General features: G+C 39.1%; 1 protein-coding gene and 1 long non-coding RNA gene across 2 annotated transcripts; one reads left to right on the top strand and one right to left on the bottom strand.

Moving 5' to 3' along the window:
* Window positions 1–335: 335 nt before the first annotated feature.
* On the bottom strand, window positions 336–13,008 carry LOC125002884 (polymeric immunoglobulin receptor-like). Its single transcript, XM_047577309.1, has 11 exons — window positions 12,913–13,008; window positions 12,452–12,778; window positions 11,688–12,008; window positions 11,253–11,487; window positions 10,208–10,224; window positions 9,985–10,046; window positions 9,189–9,355; window positions 7,136–7,172; window positions 6,675–7,035; window positions 6,258–6,578; window positions 336–475 (listed from the first exon to the last, which is right to left on the bottom strand). Exons 1-11 carry the CDS (start codon window positions 12,947–12,949, stop codon window positions 438–440), a joined length of 1,923 nt encoding a protein of 640 aa, XP_047433265.1. The 5' UTR covers window positions 12,950–13,008; the 3' UTR covers window positions 336–437.
* A 6,089-nt stretch (window positions 13,009–19,097) lies between these two features.
* Window positions 19,098–19,772, top strand: LOC125004487. The gene is made up of 2 exons (XR_007112338.1): window positions 19,098–19,286; window positions 19,566–19,772. It is a non-coding gene; the product is annotated as an uncharacterized LOC125004487 (long non-coding RNA).
* The last annotated feature ends 349 nt before the right edge of the window (window positions 19,773–20,121 follow it).

Raw genomic sequence — 20,121 nt, 5'->3', positions numbered from 1 at the left:
ATTTCCAGCTCTCCACTGTGAGTCTGAACCACACTAGTACATCCCAGCATCACCTGCTTCCAGGTTTGTGATCATCACAGAGAAGGAGCTGAAAGAAACATCATCTTGCAGTGTGAACCTGATTCCATTGGTCACCACGTCTGTGCAGTTGTTGCGGTGGTCTCCCTTACAGAGGAACTTCCTGTTATTCTGGTGATGTGGTGGATAAGGACACTGCAGAGTGACTGGACGTGTCACAGTACCATTCATAGCAAATGTCTTCACACAACACCACACTGTCAAAGAGAACAACAACATGTAAGAATCACAATGTAGGTCTAGTCAGCACACTAGAGATACATGTGCATACGTTCTTCTTTCCTTTAGTACTTTAGTACATTTTGAGAAGGTGTAAAAGCTTTACTGGTCTTTGCTGTTCTACTATAAATGAAATAAGTTTACTGCAGTAATATGAGGTGTAACTGAGGCATCAAACCTTTGACCTCCAGCTTCCCAGATTCCATAGGCTGAAGATCAGAGATGGTCACTGTGAAGCTTCATTTCTCTTTGTCAACGTAGATGGAGTATTTGTTCTTTTTTCTGATGTCGTAATAAGAACATCACTGCTGCCACAGTTGTTCTTGCACAGGTATTTCTCATAAGACTCATAACCCTGATCATAGGAGCAGGAAACATCGACATCTCTGCCCACATATCCAAACACATGGATCAGTTCCTGCTGCTCTGTCACATAACTGAGAAACAACTTGAGAGAAATGACGACATGAAAAGGATATTTTCTAACTTCCTGCTGTATAAAGACCATTAACAAGGTGTGGTTCTTTGCCATCAGTCAATACTAAAACAGATATATTTATTCATTTAATGTCCAGAACTTACTGCAGAGGATGAACAGCAGGTCTTGAACGCTCCACATCTTTAACAGAAAAATATAAAAACCGAAGAGGATGTTGTTTCAAACTACGCTGTGTGAAATATTTTGAAAAAACAACAGTTAAGTTTGACGTTGAGCTAACTGGGTTGTATTCCTTGGCATTCAGAGACGCATATTTATTGAGTGTCAGTCCCCTGGCGAGTCGTCCCAGTCATCACATCTGAAGAGTAAATAGATGAATGCGTCTCAGGAAGGAAGTTAAGAGATATTCTGCACGTTATTAAAACCTGTACACATGCGACAGTCTGCTCAAACCCACGGCTCTGCGGCTCGGAAAACTCTGTTCTTATGGTGCATTCACTGTCATCAGGAACATGCAGACACACTCTCCAAGTGCAGCAACAATGTCAACTAATGGAACACAATATAAACAATAGAACTGAATATAAACAGCGTGAGCTCATCTTAACAGTGCGTTACTGTACACCCTTCAGTTTGAAAATCAGTGAAACTTTAAGTTTTATACATTTAGATAAGTTTATAGGTTTAGTTTTATATGTTTTAAACGGCTACCACTTTATTATAAGCTACATAGCACCATCACCAGTAGTTACCACCATTACAAACAAATTCATACTCCGTGACAAGATATTTACCTTATTAAAAAATAATAAATTGATTTCTTTTTTAATGTAGGCTATTTTTAAGTGAAGTCATCAAGTGAGTAATTTCCCACAATGTCTGTCTATCTATCTCTTGATGTGAACATTAACCAAACTATCCTACTGTAATATCTCAATCAATACATTTTGAAAACAATTCCAACCATCACAACTAAAGAAAGTGCAATATACATATTTTAATTTCTTACTAAAACATACATTTCAAGCAAATAAACAACACAAACTCAAACAATATTAACAAAATAAAATAACCTTTTGGTTAATGTTTTTAAATGTGGTGAAAAAAAATAACAAAAATAAAATAAAATTGTTTATTTATATTAAAAAATCACTTAAAACAAAAAAGTAAGAAAGTAAAAAAACTCTTGAAACTCTAAACAAAAATTACACCATCGGTGTCCTGGGCCTCCTAGCCCCCTCCTCCACGCGAGCTGAGGCCAGTTAAAATGTAAGGCCATTGCTGTGCTGATGATGTTCATCTCTGGCTTCTTTGAATTTTAACGACAGCTTCTGCAAACAAAGCAATAAATAAATGTGTGTGGCATGTCCATTGTTTTACGTGATGTCACGAGATACAATCCAATAACAAAAGGTACATGGACCTCCAGAAAGCAGAAATCCCACGAATTCAAATGCAGTGTACTGCTGGTCTCTATCTCATATGGTTCAGAAATTAATAAATGTTTTGAAAAAACTGTCCGAACGTATCGTCGACGATGCGCTCGTCGTAGCAGGCAAGCCATAGCTTAGCTCGCAAACGGATGATGACGATTCAATGTACAAACATTGCAGGACAATACAACATTCAATGACGTACCTGAACACTCACCTATTCATGAGTTTCACTGTGACGTCACACACGTCAAACGGGCCATCTTTAGGACCGTCAGTACCGGAAGTAACGCTGTCATATGCGTCTATCTGTGTGTGGCGCTGCGATAGAGCTAAGGTCTAAAAATACAGACTTACGTTTTACAATATCCCCAAAAAACAATGAAAGAAGACAGAGGTGGGTAGGGCTGGATACTTTTGTTACAGTTTCTCTTCTATACGTCCAGTAAATTACTGGCCACTGAGTTCATGCGAGCGCAGCGTTTCTCCAGGTCTGTGCGACAGAAGCTTCTTCATCCTCATCTCTAGTAAAAGGTTGATATGGACAGAGTTTGACTCTCAAATCTTAGCATCACAGCAGCATCGCACAGCTGGTACTGATGCCCTTATTGAAATACGTCGGTACTTGAAAGAGAGGACAATTACACAGGCTACAGGCTCATTCTGTGGTGGAAAATTAATGAGCCAGCATTTCCCTCATTGAGCAGTTTTTGTATTTATTATTACACTGTTGCTTTTTTTTTGTTTACTTATTTTCTCAATTGATTAGTTACTATATAAATTTAGTTTTCTTATTTTGCACTGTAATTGCATTGTGAGCTACGGCAATTCAAAAACCGCATCACTTTAACAGATCGCTGAGATCCGCTCGGTTCTCAAAAATGTTAGCACAAGGCGCTCATGAATACTCTTAAACTCATATAATTTTATGTAGTAAAAGGGGAATTATTTAAAATGTATAGGCTACTGTAAATTGTTTTAAATCGTAAGTAGTTAAGAGAACACGGCTTATTTTGCCAAAATATTTGTCCTGTGTTTTATCATAATCATTATCAACTAATTAAAGGCCAAATTATGAAGTTATGCAATGATCATGACGTTTCAAGAAAAAGTAGTGGTATCGGAATCGGTATCGGCGATACTAGCCCAGTATTTACTTGGTATCAGATCGATACCAAAATTCCCAGTATCGCCCGACCCTTATTTTCTGCTCCACAAGACAACTTTCCGCGTATTGCTACGTCCTAGTGAGAAGGGATCACAGAGTCATAAAGGGAGGGATCCACTGACGGTACATATTTCGTCCATGTTTATTTAGATTTAGGCTACTGTCCCCGATTGTCCCCGATTGCAAACTGCCTATATTTAGCTATAGGTTAATAGTGATATCTAAATATTCCTAAACATGGTTGGCATAATCTTATGCCTAAGAAATAAAGCATAAGATATTAAAATAACATAAACAACATAAAAAAATAATGAAAACGAGGCTAAATCTAGACGTTGATTAAACGTCTAAATCAAGGCTAAATCTAAACTTTATTTATATTGATCAATGGCCATTCAGATTATTTTAGTCCAATAGTTGGACACCATTGTGCAACTTACAGTTATTTTTTTGGTCGGTATTCATTATTTAATTCAATCATCTAGATAGAAAATAGACATTGATATGAGGTCTTGATTTAGACGTCTAAATCGAGTCTAAATCTAAACTACACTGTAAATTGGGAAATGACTGTTAAAATGTTTTAATCAACATTTGGTCATCGTTTATACAATTTACAGTTGTTTTTTTCCGTTTAATATTTAATGATTAATGCATTAAATCCTATCGTCTAGGTTTGGGCTAAAATATAGGCCGATTATAGAGAGGCGAACTTCTTGAGGTCTATGAATGGGATAGACAGAAATATGTGTCTGTGTGTGTGTTTCTCAGAGTCAATCAGACTTATTATGTCGCAACTCTTAACGTTCAATCTCTCTGATGAGTTTGTTCTGTTTTTGCACTGTAACGGTGGCTTGTTTCATGTGCACTAAGAGTCTCTTATGTTCATAACAACAGGCATGAGGCAACTGTCCAATCTTCCAATCCTGCACCTTTCCTTCAGTTGGAATGTGAATACACTCAAATTATATTCTGCACTGTATGTCCATATTCATTATATAACTTAAACTTGAATACGTTTTGATAAACACCAACAATAACAGGAACTCAGTGTAAACAGTATGTGACCAATGCATTTATTCATATACATGCGCCTACTGACTGTTGAATCTTGGTTTCCACCACACCAGAGAGAGTCCCACCCTCTGCAGCATGACCCAGCATCGTCTGCTTTCAGGTCAATGACTGTCACTGGAACAAAACTCATCTTGCACTATGAATCTGCAACATGTTGGTGCAACTGTGGCCTTGACTCCTCTTATGAGGGACTTTAAGGCAGGACTACAGAACTGGGTGAAATTGTTTGGATACATAAATATGAGCTATTGCATCCAATTATAGACATCAAATTATTTAGTTTAAACAAGTACAACCTTGCAGCTTTAAGTTCATTTCTGACGATAATCGTGACGATTATCAGGTAGGCTATCGAATATTAACTGTAATAATAAAAGCCACCAGCAGAGAGCGCCATTTGAAACGTTTACCAGAAGTCAATATGTTTTGTGGTGCTCCAGATCAGAAGCTCCGTGTTTTCATAAAGAGAACTTCAAATCTATTTATCAGCAATCTTTCTGTCATGAGGAACTTTTTCTCTTTGAAACCACTGCTTGAAATCAGTGACCATCCTTAACATGTATATCACATGCACATACACATACTATCCATATGTGTTAGATTTAGACTTAAACAGACTTTAATGATCCACAGGGGAAATTACTTTGTCACCGTAGCTTTGTTGCATATAAAAGTAAACACAACAAAAGTTAAAGTCTTTTAGGGACTATCTTCTGTTGTGCTTCTTGTTATGCCCGGCCTAGGGATAACTTAACATAACATAAAAAAAAAAAAACAACTTTCCCTCTTCCACTCTTATGAAAAAGAACACAGAACACGGAGAGATGCAGTCCAAAACGAAGGGATTTATTTAACCAAACGAACATAAAGTCTTCGGGGTGAGCATCACCTAAAACAATAAACAAAAATGAGCTGGATTGAAAACTAACTTGCCTAACCAAAAGAAAAAAAGGAGTCAATAAAAAAACAGGTTTTCTACCCTCACTCCCTACCAACAAAACAAGAGAAAAGATGGACAAAAATAAAAGGCTACTCACCAAGTATGATGAACTAATTACAATGTGCTCATCAAAGACCAAAGGGCAAGGTCACAAATCATTTGTTTGGCCTCAACTACAAACAACAAATCTAGTTATGACAAGGTTTCACATAAATGTCTAACTGTATAAACTGATGGAGGGATGACATTTTATATGTCACTGGTTTACTTCACTGTGCGAAAAGGATGTACTACAAAAAGACTTCTATGAAATTCATTCAACGTCTTCACTACAAATGTCGCATGAGTGTGGACAGACATGGATGTACAGTGTAAGGTGACTGTCATGGAGGTGCTTAATCTAGTTTTCACTGCACAAACAAACAGAATAGATGTCTTCTGTTGCACAGAGGCTTTGGTACACAGGTTCTTGTCTTTCAGCTGCTTTATCACCATGACTGGAGCTCTGAGAATGTAAACTAAAAGTGTCACATGAAGAAAAGAAAATACCCAAGATAGTTAAAGATATACACTTCCTCAAAAACACATTGTGTTTGATCGCGTTCTGTTTTCATTAGGGAAAGTGAGCACACAAACACAAACACAAACACACACACACACACACACACACACACACACCGAGTATTAGTGCAATATGTTGAGTGTGACGTGACAGGTTCCACAGTGACGTTTGTGGTCACAGTGCTGGTTTCCTGAGGCGAGGCTGATAAACTCACTACAAACTCTCTATAAAGTTTGCACCTCAAATTGATGACATGGTATATTTCCACTGTTAAACCTACTACAGTTTTACAGAACTATGTGACATGATAAACATAATGAAGCATTATTATTTCCTCTGACCTTCAACCTCCAGCTCAACAGCAGAGAAAACATCCAGTCCAGTGTTTCTATGGACACCACAAAGATACCACCCAGAATCCTCTTGGGTCAGGTTGTTAATGTTCACTGTGAATCTTCTTGACTCCTTGTCCTCAGTGAGTGTGAAGCGTCCATTTTGTTTGCTGTCAGAGGTGATGACTGCCTGCTGCAGACATGTGGAGGGCTGGTTTCCTCTGCAGATGAACTTCAGGTTGTTCTGGTACTCCAACTGATACGGACAAATGATGGACACTGAATCTCTTTCATGACTTTGAATTTTATCCACATTGTTGCAGCAGTGATCTGTCAAGAAGAAATAAAACCACACGATACAAGCTCATTGTTGATCAATCTTACATGTTGTATACGTGTAAACTGTGGAAACACTTTTTTATTTACCTTGTTCTAGTTTCAGTTTTACTTCAGTGTAGATATCTTTTCCAGTCCTCGTCACCCCACACCAGTATTTCCCAGCATCCACAGACTGAAGATCAGAGATGGTCACTGTGAAGCTTCGTTTCTCTTTGTCATCATAGATGGAGTATTTGTTCTGGTTTGTTTCTGATGTCGTGATAAGAACATCACTGTCGCCACAGTCGTTCTTGCACAGGTACTTCTCATGAGACTCATAACCCTGACCATAGGAGCAGGAAACGTTAACATCTCTGCCCACATATCCAAACACATGGAACACTCCTGCTGCTCTGGTCACATAACTGAGAACAACTATGAAGAGAAAGACGACATGAAGACGATATTTCTAACTTCCTGCTGTATAATGACCATGAACAAGGTGTGGTTCTCTGCCATCAGTCAATACTAAAACAGATATATTTATTCATTTAATGTCAAGAACTTACTGCAGAGAATGAACAGCAGGTCTCGAACGCTCCACATCTTTAACAGAAAAATATAAAAACCGAAGACAATGTTGCTTGAATACGATGTAGGATTACACATTAAAAAAAAAAAAAAAAAATCAGAGACAGATTTAAAAAAATAAAAATCACATACTTCGAGATCAAAGTCGTAAATTTACGAGAATAAAATCGTAAAAGTCATAACGTTGTTATTATTGGTGAATGCATCCACTAGTGTTGGGTCGTTCATGAATGATTTGAGTTTGAGTTTCAGTGAACGAACTGTATCGAATCACTTTATGAACTGATTCGTTCTTTTCTCAGTTCAGTTGAACAGAGCTCAGCCGCGAGCGCCCGCGCTTGCATTCTCTGACTCGGGACTCTTCGTGAAACTTCAGCCAATGACACAGCTAGCTGGCAGATAGTGCAGGGAGACGGTGCATGTGTGTGGTGTGAAGGGGGAGGCGGCTCACTAGAATCACACCAAATCACGACACAGCTAGCCGGCAGATTTTTGTTGTGTTTGTTTATTTTTTTTGTATAGAAATGTATTTAGATATTTGCTTTTTTTATTTTAAGCTATTTATTTTCTTTTTTATTGCATATTTAAGCCTATTTAAGTTCATGTAATGCAGGTTCCATATATTTAATTTGATCTTTGCACTAAACTGAACGAGGCCTATTTTTATTTTCGATTGTTAAGATGTGTTAATATTTTAAAATATACAACAGTGCTTTTGCTTTATATTTATTTTCCACTTTCATAATTTTTTGTATTAATTTCATTGGAATAAAGCATACACAGTCGCAAAGCCTATACTTTGTTTATTTGAAAGGCTGTAAACACATCTCTTAGTGTTGGGTCTTAAGCCTATATTGCACCAAATGGAGAACGGATCAGTTAGTGATTCGTTCACCAAGTGAATCACCAGTTCACTGCAGGTTGCGAGTCAGTTTCTGTGTCAGTGTCGACCATTGGTGCCGACACAGAGGCTGAGATGCTGGAAGTTCCGCCGATTGAAAGAGCTTTCTGGACCAAATGACTTTGGGGAATGGAACACACATTGTTTTATATTCATAATTTGTTTAAATTCCACAAATAAAACACACATTGTTGTACATTTATAATTTGCGTCGCCTGCGTTGAACTTTTAATCACCGTTACGATTTCTGTGTTTACAGTTTTTTGTTTTTTGATTGGCCGATCTGATCTGATGCATGCAGGGTACAGAAAAACATGGGAAAAATTGGAACCGGACAAAACCATACATACGATTTGCTTATTAAATGAAGCAATTAGTAAAACATTCATTTCTTTTCCTTTTCTTTTCTAATTTATTTATGTAGCCCAATATATTAAAGTGGTTACAGAATGTCTTCGAATATGGTTCAAATATTCACTTAGACTCAATGATGAAATTACAAAGTTCTCATCAAAGGCCAAAGGTCAAGGTAACAAATCTGTTTTTGGCTTCAACTGAACAAATTAACATAAGTAATGTGCTAACTGCACATGTGATGTCCAAGTTTCCAATTAATCATAGAATAATTAAAGGTACTGAGGTATTGGGCCCGTACTTCCGTTAGTTAGTAAAAATACTCAATCTCAGTCCCCTGTGAGGGCTATTATTATAAATTATTACAATGCTATGTTGGACGTTGACACATGACTTGGAGGCCCAATTAGACCATATGAAAACAATTCCAGTTAGTGGATCTGTTAGAAACATGTAGGGCAGTAAAAAGTATAAAGCATAGGAAACTGTCATATACATTACTACACATGTGTAGTGAACTACATCACATGGATAAATGTCCTTATTGCTTTCAATTTCTCTTTCTGAATGTTTTTATTTGTATCAGTTACTCACTTTATATACAAGAAGGTCACTTATATTTTGAGTATTTGTAAAGTAAAGTTCTTACCCACAATTTAAAACAGGGAGTGTAGATGGCATTATTAACAATAAACACGACTAGGCATTAGCAAATGTGTAACTGAGAAAAAGCCATGAATATACATTATACATAATAAATAGATCTCAATATTCACTTGCGATTAGACACATGGAAATTTTCATTACAGTAGATTTCTTCTGTTGCTGTGAAGTTTTCGTAGTCTGGTTGGTCGTCATCTGCGTCGCTGTAGACGTTACAGGCGTCCTGCAGTTTAGAGGTCGTCTGCTTTGAGAACCCGACAGTTTCTTCATTGGCATAAATCTGATATAGGTTCAACATACCACAAAGGAGAAGGTGTTATGGACATATATTTTAAAATCCAGTGATAAGTAATTGATTAAAATTTTACGTTATTTATTTTACTACATTAGTAAAAGAGCTCTTTGCTTTGTGGTGATCCCACAGCCTTTAAATTACGTATGTCCCACAGCTCTCTCTAATATACGAGCCATATATTAGAGAGAGCTGTGGGACATAAGAGTGTGGCCAACTCAGATCATGGGCGCCATGTTAGATATATCGGAGGTAAGATTCTACAGTGTAACCCTATGGGGTGGATGTGTTATGTTGAAATAAATTAATGGGCCTAAACATGTTATCGCCAACATCTGTCAATCTGTCAAAGGTCCTCACTTACATGTCCCAGAGTCTACTTACTTTAAATATCTTAGAGGAGCCTGTAAAATGATTTGTAGCCCAATCACCTCATCAGTCAAGGACCTGTGTTTACCTTCCCCTCAGTCTCCGTGTTCATCCATCGGCGTCAAAAGTTTGAAATTACTCAGAAAAGTTATAAATTCTCCGAAATAGTGAAAATTAAACTAGTCTCACTGTTATTTAGTATTAACATTATTATTAACATTATAATATTAGCATACTAGCCTTCTTACCTCTTCTGAACCTTTGGGTTCTCCTGCTGCCTCACAGTGTCTGGTGATGCCCACTCCAGTTTCTGAGAAAACACATCAAAACAAATGGTCACACATTTGTCTGTGTGTAAATACAGCGTGTCTGTGCACGGTGAAATATACCTTGTACTTTGTGACATTTCTGCTTATAAACTATGATCAGAGCCACTATTAGTATGAGCAGCACAGCAGGTACAATGGCAACCACATAGAGAGCTCCGCCTGAAAAACAAAAACCACAAACAGAGCAGGGTAAAAATATAGACTTCCTGAAAGCACACTGGTTTCAAGAGTCCTCAGCAGAAGTGGCACACACACACACACACACACGTTTGTATGGCCATCTTTGTGAGGACACTCATTGGCATAATGCATTCCCTAGCCCCTTACCCTAACCCCATCCATCTCAACTAAATGCCTAATACCAACCCTAACCATAACATAATTGTAACCTTTACCCTAAAACTAAGTTTTAACCTTCAAAAAAGCCAAAAATTGAGGCCAAAAAAGTGAGGACTGGCCAAAATGTCCTCACTTTACACAAATGTCCTCAATCTGATGGTGTAAAACTTAAACTGGTTCTCAGAAAGATAGCTGTACAAGAACAACAACAAGAACAACCCCCCCCCCCCCCCCCCCCCCCCCCCCCCCCCCCCCCCCACCCCCCCCCCCCCCACCCCACACACACCACACACACACACGTACCTTCAAGTACTTTAGTAGTAGATTTTGTTGAATTAGTTTCATTTCTGGGACTGACTGTGGTTTCCCCAGCGAAGGTTGAGATGTTAGTGGTGACTGTTTGAGAAAAATAGTGTTGGTATTAATATTTATTTTAGATGCACAGGCTTAAATTTAATATAATATAATATAATATAATATAATATAATATAATATAATATAATATAATATAATATAATAACAAACGATGATGATTATTAAATCTGTGAACACTGAATTAGTACATGAGTAGAAATGTTCTTGGTAAATGCTGAAAGCAACAACTGATCTAACCAGATGTTGAAAGGCTGATGTGGTTAAATGAGGTTTTGAGCCTCTAGCTTCTCACAAGTCCTTATTTGGGCACATCATGTACACTTAGTGTGAAAGCATTGTCAACCAGGAAACCCACATTTACACAGCTGGGCTCAAAGAAAGACATTAATTTATTGCTATTGATCTTACCCACTGACAGTTGAATCCTGGTGTAGTTTCCAGCTCTCCACTGTGAGTCTGAACCACACTAGTACATCGCAGCATCACCTGCTTCCAGGTTTGTGATCATCACAGAGAAGGAGCTGAGAGAAACATCATCTTGCAGTGTGAACCTGCTTCCATTGGACAACACGTCTGTGCAGTTGTTGCGGTGGTCTCCCTTACAGAGGAACTTCCTGTTATTCTGGTGATGTGGTGGATAAGGACACTGCAGAGTGACTGGACGTGTCACAGTACCACTCATAGCAAGTGTCTTCACACAACACCACACTGTCAAAGAGAACAACAATATGTAAGAATCACAATGTAGTCTATGTGCAGGCCACACTAGAGATACATGTGCATACGTTCTTCTTTCCTTTAGTACTTTAGTACATTTTGAGGTGTAAAAGCTTTACTGGTCTTTGCTGTTCTACTATAAATGAAATAAGTTTACTGCAGTAATATGAGGTGTAACTGAGACATCAAACCTTTGACCTCCAGCTCAACAGCAGAGAAAACATCCAGTCCAGTGTTTCTATGGACACCACAAAGATACCACCCAGAATCCTCTTGGGTCCGCTTGTTAATGTTCACTGTGAATCTTCTTGACTCCTTGTCCTCAGTGAGTGTGAAGCGTCCATTTTGTTTGCTGTCAGAGGTGATGACTGCCTGCTGCAGACATGTGGAGGGCTGGTTTCCTCTGCAGATGAACTTCAGGTTGTTCTGGTACTCCAACTCATACGGACAAATGATGGACACTGAATCTCTTTCATGACTTTGAATTTTATCCACTTTGTCACAGCAAGTATCTGTCAAGAAGATAAAGAAAAGTACAAGTCAAGTTGTCTTCACAGAGTGGCTGTAAGAAAGACACCAGTAAAGTTTAGATTCAGGTTATTGTTTGATGTTTTATGGCTCATATAGACATTTATAGAGTTCTCATTCCACCTTGAACATCACGCTATAGACCTGTAGAATAATTTGTAATAACCTTTTTAAAGTTCTCAACTTTTTTTTCCTTTTTCAGACTGAAATTATCCTTTGTGGTTTAAATGATGTTTAAAGTGATTTCCACTTCATTGTACATCATTGTGTCTCTGATTCTTCAATCATAATATTACTCTTGTAAACAGAGTAGAACATTTGACTTACAGTAGAAATTGCTGGTAATCCTGTCCTTGTTATTTATTTATTGCCTATATATGATTTCTTCAGTTAAGGCAGAAACTGAATTGTGTTTTCTTTTATTTACCTTGTTCTAGTTCCAGTTTTACTTCAGTGTAGATATCTTTTCCAGTCCTCGTCACCCCACACCAGTATTTCCCAGCATCCACAGACTGAAGATCAGAGAGGGTCACTGTGAAGGTTTGTTTCTCTTTGTCATCATAGATGGAGAATTTGTTCTTCTTTGTTTCTGATGTCGTAATAAGAACATCACTGCTGCCACAGTCGTTCTTGCACAGGTACTTCTCATGAGACTTATAACCCTGACCATAGGAGCAGGAAACGTCAACATCTCTGCCCACATATCCAAACACATGGATCAGTCCTGCTGCTCTGGTCACATAACTGAGAACAACTGTGAAGAGAAAGACGACATGAAAAGGATATTTCTAACTTCCTGCTGTATAATGACCATTAACAAGGTGTGGTTCTCTGCCATCAGTCAATACTAAAACAGATATATTTATTCATTTAATGTCAAGAACTTACTGCAGAGGATAAACAGCAGGTCTTGAACGCTCCGCATCTTTAACAAGATAACATGAAAACTGAAGAGGAAGTTGTTTCAAACTAAGCTGAGTGAAATACTTTGAGGAAATAACAGTATGTGTACTGTTCAACACGTCTGATGGACGCATTTAACACCCACAACATGTGACAGTCAATCTTGACAATGATAAACTATGGAAATGATTCAGTTCTGCTTTCACAGCAACAGTATTAACGCGGGTCAAATAACCTCAATGATGCATCTATTTTTGAAAAATTAGGAAAATGCTTTAAGATTTAGTACAAATATATAAATACAATCTGTGATTAGTGTCGCTATATCATGCATATAATGACAATAAAGGGTTTTCTAATTTCTCATTTTCTAAGAAATGACAAATAAAAAGAAACCTTAAATAAGAATGAAATATGAGTTACAATACAATCAGGTACAAAGTACAGTGTACCAGCATTTAGAACAAAGAGCAATCGGAATAAGTAAGAGACAATAAGAATAAGTAAGAGAATGTAAAAAATATAGGAAATATATATATAATAATATGTACAAGTATAAGTGAAGTTATTGCACTACAGAGAAAAAACTATTGCACATGGTGAGAAATATACAAGGCATGTGCTTGCTTGCTTGCTTGACTGATTGATTGATTGATTGATTAGAACGTCCGAGCAACTTCTTCAACTCTCCCCCACCTGCTGGTTTTGCCCCAAAGTCCAGCTTTTGTTGTTTGGCTGGTGGAGGACCTCTGTTATAGGTGGGATTATACTACCACCTATTGGATGTTTAGCGGTAGTGCACTTCATGAGGAATCGTGCAGTTTCCCAGAACCCCTTGTAGCTGTTGTTGTTTTCCCTGTGGACGGCAGTAAAGCATCGGAACCTCGTGACCTGCATTAAGTGCAGTTCTTTGCTTCACATCAACTAAAGGGACTTGCTCTGTTAGCTTGACTGCCATGCTCTGACTCCAAATTATCTTTAATCTTTAAATTCGTTGTGTTTTTGAAGCTAGATAGGATTTTGTTGCCAGCACAGAGTGTACAGCAAACCTTGATATTGTTTTGTTTAGCTGACACAAAGCGGATTTCATTTCAAGACCAGTCAAGACCACAACTGTGGGGATATCAATAAATTGCCTGTGCATTTTTGGATTTACCTGTTAATATCATTTCTGTGGTACGTATTACTTCGAGTACAACCAATAACTTGACTCATTTATCATTTAAAAATTGTTGTCACTGTTAACAGTTATAAAGCAACGCTGACGGAGACAGCTGGGACCACATCCGACTTTTACCGGCACTTAAAGAGGAGGCATAAAGAAAGGTAAGCTAAGCGTAAGTGAGATTCAGTGAATACTGGCTAAACACATTTGCTAACCATGTGTATAAAGTATGTTTCAGGACACCGGTTCCATTTGCTTGCCATTTATTTACCACCTAGCTTGGCGCGCAAGCATATTATACAACAAGTAGTTCCGACCAAGCAATCTGATTAGTCAATAAGACATTTAGAACGTGCTCAAATTAGCATTACAGCACGGCTGACTCATCACTAAAAATATTGCTCCGCCAAGTCTGTGGCAAAATTGTATCCATCTCCATGGCAACACTGTAACTGTCAGAGCAGGAGCAGGAAACGGCTGAAAAATACGCTACAAAATGGATCGGTTTGTTGTTAATTTCCATTTATTTGGTGGTCTCAGTTTCAATGAATGGTTGGAGGAGTCTACTGACGTGACTGATTGTGTTCCAGTTATTAGTGAGACCCCATTTATTTCCATGGAAACGAGAAGCACACTCGCAAAAAACTTAACATTTTGAGAGCAAAATGTCCATCAACATGAATATATATTTTATTATACTCTTTATTTTGTTGGTAATTGTTGTATAATTGCAATATTACCCTCAATGGTGTGCTGACCACATCACCGAAGTTGAAGCACACTCTCGAAGGCAATATTGCTTAATTAGCACATTACCTCACTGCTTTAGCTAACTTAATGTTACAATGGATGTCTTAGCAAACGCAGTGTTAGCTTTGTGTACGGGTGAGGGGTCAGGACATGCGTCTTATTCCTATGTTACGTTTTTTCTTGTGATAAAAATGACAAGACAGCTGAGGTAAAGCTATGTAGCTAATGTGTACTGTATGTATGTTCAAATCAACTTGAAATCTGACGTACACGATACACAACGCGCTGCCTATCCTGGATAAGAGAGCTGGAGTCAGCAGTCTCCAGAGTGGAGACAGACTAACATTCATTCTCCACTTCTATGAAGAAGTTACACATTACATATGCTTAGCCTGCCTTGCTATAAGCATACATCACATACTCTAAGAGTGCTAATTTTGGGGTTGAATACACAAGCAAATATAACTTTATGTAGTCTAACATTAGAGCTTAAGTGTGTTTGTGTTGTTTTTTTTCAAATTTTCTCACACTGTGTGTTAGATGGATGTTTAGAAAAATACACATCTGTCTCTTTTATCCCTCTTCCATGGACGTTTATTCACATTGAAGATGATTGTTATTTCAGTGTTATGGTAAGAAAATTACTGGTTTGGCCATATTGTATCATGTCAACCATATCGTTGTGTAACTCTATTTGAAAACTATTTGGTTGCCTTAATGCCCTTGCTGTATATGATCCACACATTGTTGTTCTAATACAGTACACAGATTTTACTACAGTTATGAAGTTTTCATACTTTCACTTACTGTACATCTGACACCATAATTTTTAAGATTTCTATTTGATGTAATTCTTCATATCACCAGATATCCTACCCATTCTTTCGCACACAGCCATCTATTGCATCTTTGCCCAGAAAGTGCAGGTCTACAGTCTGCATTCACCAAGGCAACAGTGAAGCCATCACATCATCCAAGATTTGGTAACTGGGTGTTGCCTGCCTCTGTCACTTGTAGAAAATGTTTAAACTGTTTCTTGAGATAATGGACAGAAAGTACGCACCAACACGGTGAGTTAGTCACGGCTTGTCTGGACCTGTGATCTGGACTCGGTGCCAAGTCCAGAGATGCTCCTCCTGTCAGCTTCTATCAGGACACCTGAAGCTAAAGTGAACTAAAACTTTTTTCTTTTTTTTTTTCACACAATGCTAATGGATGAAACGCTGACTTTCGTTGACACTTGCCACGCTGCGCGCGCAGCTTCTTGATGAGGTAGGCTGTAAATTGATCTATAGTCGTGTCGGTTGGGACTCTGCTACATCTCCTTCGTACTAATAGCCAGTGAGGCTCCCGCCCTGTGCTCGCGCCCCCCCGGGAAAACGGATACCAGAGTTGGTAAGGAACGTCAAGGAAAGTGTTTTGAAGAAGCTGGAGACCCGGTCATCCGTGTCATTAATAACAGATCTCTGGTCTGATCGCAGGCTTCGCTAGTTCCTTGGAGTGACTGCCCATGTGTGCTCTGAATTAAAGGATTCCTATGCAATTGAATCCTACCTGCAGAACGAATTGCTTCTACTTTTGAGGAGATAACAGAGTGACATGCTATCCATCAAAAGATAAGCTATATCATCACAGACAATGCTGCAAACATGAAGTGCACTTTCAAAGTTCGCATGCCACAACACCAGTCTGATGAGAGTGAGAGAGAGGAGGAGAATTTTGATGATGAGCACTTGTGGGAGGGCATGGATTCAGTGGAAGACACAGAATTACCCTGGTCATCAGGTGAACGGCTTTCCTGTTTTGCCCACTCCCTGCAGTTAGTTGTCAACAACGGCATGAAGGAGGTCAATCTCCCGTGCCATAGCAAAAACATCATGGTTCACAGCTCTGATACATAGTAACTCACAATTCAAAGACAAATTTGAGGCAAATAAGACTATTCCAGCAGCAAACAGCACTTTGAAACAGGCCCTCACAGCTCTGGACCACGAAATGTGCATCAAGGACTATGAGGATGTAGTCTTTAGTGCTTGTGAATGGAACCAGCTGAAGGAAATTATGGCACATTTCCACTAGCTAGGTACGGTTCGGGGCTGTTTCCATTACAACTGAGTACCATATAGTACCTCGGCGTGGGAGGGGTCGTCATAACACGGCTGCGCGAAACTGCCGTGACGTCATTTGCACCACGCCAAGCCACGTGCAAAACCAGAAGACCAGAACAACAACAGACCAGGGAACACGAGCTGCAAAAAGACAACGTTTGAGGGTAAGCTAATGGCTGACATTACGTGTCAGTATCGCTTTGGCTTGCTTGGAACCAGGGCTGAGGCGATACCAAAATAGTACCTGGTACGGGGTGGCTTTTTAGCGGGTAGAGCGGGTTGTCCATGAACCAAAGGGTTAGCAGTTCGATCACCCGAGCGGTTCAATCACCCGAGTGTGCGGTTCAGCGTCCTTGAGCAAGACACTGAACCGACCATTTGCCCCCAGTGCAACTGGCACTGGTGTGTGAATGTGTGTGTGCTTGTGTGAGCAAGACCATTTACCAGCTACTATGTGATAGTGGAAACACACGCAAATACCACACCGTGCTATTGGAAATGCGCCATTAGTACAGTTCTTGCACCGTTCTCTGAGGCAACAGACCTGACAGAAGGAGAACAATCAGTCACAGTTAGCATGGTGGTCCTCGACTTGAATACTCACCTCCTTAAGATGGAAGACATTAGTCGACCCTTCGGCAGTCTCTGCTGAAAAGATTCTCTGGAATCTTTACAAAAGCAAACATGGCCAAAGAGAGCAGAACAGATGAACCTTTCAATCACAACGTGTACTTCTTACCTACCAGTTAGGCCTAAGGTGGGTGGATCTGAATGTTACAAATAGAGGAAATACAACATCAGTAAAGAAGTTCAGAGATGAGCTGCAGTGGACACTGACAGTTTAGTGTTATCCAGTGAAAGAAATAGTCTGACATCTGCAAACCTACAAATCTTAAAAGGTCAAATGATATTTTTTTTAAATGGTAGGCCTTAAAGGTCCTTACACAGTCAAAGTTGAATTATGGTTTTAACCTCATCTGTTTTAATTTTGTCAAAATAATTTTGCAAAACTCCTGGTCTACTGAACTGCCTATTCTTTTTGCTTGCCGTACTTTACTGCCCCAAGTACGTCTAAAAAAGCAGCCCAACAGTTACATTTACCACAATAGCACCTTGATGTCAAACCTAAAAAGATCTATACAATTCATGTAGACATCATATCTCTTCAAATCGAATCCAGTCATTGTGTAATTATTTGTGTTTTTCAGACACTTTGTTGTCAGAGGTGGAGAACATGATGGAGAACAGTGAAGGAGATGCAACTGACTCTGGGGCCATGAATGTGGATTCATCCAGTGATTTGCCACCAGTCAAATGCCCACGCCTTCTGTCTCGCTACAAGGCTCACGTTGCGCAAATCTAGTTTAGTGAATACCCTGGCCTGCTGAAGATGGTCAAACACAGACGACATTAAAAGGAATGGACAGCGATTCTTTATTGTAATGTCACTGAGGGGGGCTGTAGTCAATACATGGTCTTAAGGACCCATCCTTTTTGCATACAAAAAAGAATCCAGCTCCAGTAGGTGATGAAGACAGGCGGATGAGCCCCGCTTTCAGAGATGACTCAGTGCAGTCTTTCATAGCTTGATGTTCAGGCCCTGACACCGAGTACAGGCGCCCCTTGGTAATGGTGGAACCAGGGATGAGCTTGATGGTGCATATGGTCGATGCAGTGGCAGTGATCTGGCTTTGACCTTGTTGAAAACCTCCTTGAGGTGGTGGTAGCAGGGTGCAGAGGTCTGATCCGGGTACTGGGAGTCTGTGACAGGATGAACAGAAACAGTGTTTATAATCATGGTAGCCTGACCCTGAAACTGGTCCCTCAGGCACTATCCCCTCACAGTCATTGCCCCACCCCAGGATCTTGCCCGTAGGCCAGTCTTTGTGGGGGTTGTGGCTTATGAGCAGTACAAATGTTCCAGTACCAGTGTGCATGCAGGTGAATGAAACAGGTAAAAGTTCATCAGCTCAGTGTGGTTGTCTAAGGTACGGGTTGCGCGATCTGACATGTGTAATGGTGAACAGTTCAGAACCATTCAAGGCCCTCACTGGCAGTTTTACACAGGGGCCAACAGGGGCCTGTGCCCCTGTAAAATTGCTCCTGGCCCCTGTTGTGGCCTCTGTGCTGAATGGATAATAGATTTATTAATTTCTTAAGGTGACATGCGGTGACTCGAATATCGGAACGAATATGACGGAGCGTTCTACACAGACTCCTTGAAGTGCTACACACAGTGTTACCCGCTTCTGAAAGACCAGCTGTGTTAATCTGGAACTTTGGATGTGAAAGTGAACAGCCAGCAGCCCTGCATGGACTACTGCAAAGAGGCCAAGGTTGGAAAACAATTCAATTTCGTAACGTCAGTGACGAAATAACACATATTTGTGTTTCACTGTTGTTCACTACAATGATAAAATCTGTTTTTATTGCGATTAATCACGGCTTGGTCTTGCTATGTTTGTGAATAAGCAAAGCTATTGAAGTCAGTAAACATGATGTTATGCTTGGGAAATGGGTGAAATAACAACAATGTAGCTACTTGTTTAATGAAAAACTTGAATGGCCTTCTGAGAGTAGATGCTATAATAACCTCTCCATTTTCTTTTTCATAGGCTATCATCATGAAACGGAGCAAGAAGGACATTATGTCCTTTTTCTTTTTTCTTTCTATTTTTCCTCCTGGCTGTATATAAACAAAGAGTGAGATGATGAGTGTGATTTAGATAAAGACGGTGTGATTGTACAGTTAAGTCTCATGCTGTGATAAGAAGTCTGTATGTAGCTAAATGCTTGGATTAAAAGAGTTTTATGCAAATTTAGCAGTTGTGAAATAGATGCTTATAGGTTCAAGGATGACAACACCATGGACTGGAGTTTGTTCATTTATTCTGCAAAGGTAGCACAGGGCAGAGTCAGGAAACACAGCTGCAGGTAGGAACAGTCTGCCTCCACAACAAAAGCAACCGTAGGTTTTTTTTCTTGCTTTTCTTTTGCTCTGTATTATATATGTCAAAAAAAACAAACAAAAAAAATAATAATAATAATTTTAAAGAAAAAATACTCTTCTTGAATAGAAACAATACGAATCACATGAAATTAATATTTCTATAACTCGCTTCTAAATAATTATTAGAAAAACGCGCGCAATTTCAATCGTTTTACATGACA

The sequence above is a fragment of the Mugil cephalus genome, chromosome 2 (genome assembly GCF_022458985.1).
Source record: "Mugil cephalus isolate CIBA_MC_2020 chromosome 2, CIBA_Mcephalus_1.1, whole genome shotgun sequence".
Lineage (NCBI taxonomy): Eukaryota > Metazoa > Chordata > Actinopteri > Mugiliformes > Mugilidae > Mugil > Mugil cephalus.
This window is presented reverse-complemented; position numbering and strand designations above follow the sequence as displayed.

Coding starts and splice junctions, on each gene's coding strand:
- LOC125002884 (XM_047577309.1), bottom strand. CDS start 12,949: ATGCGGAGCGTTCAAGACCTGCTGTTTATCCTCTGCA. Junction 11,488..11,687: donor TGTTGAGCTGGAGGTCAAAG/GTTTGATGTCTC, acceptor TCTCTTTGACAG/TGTGGTGTTGTGTGAAGACA. Junction 476..6,257: donor TGTTGAGCTGGAGGTTGAAG/GTCAGAGGAAAT, acceptor TGGAGGTCAAAG/GTTTGATGCCTCAGTTACAC.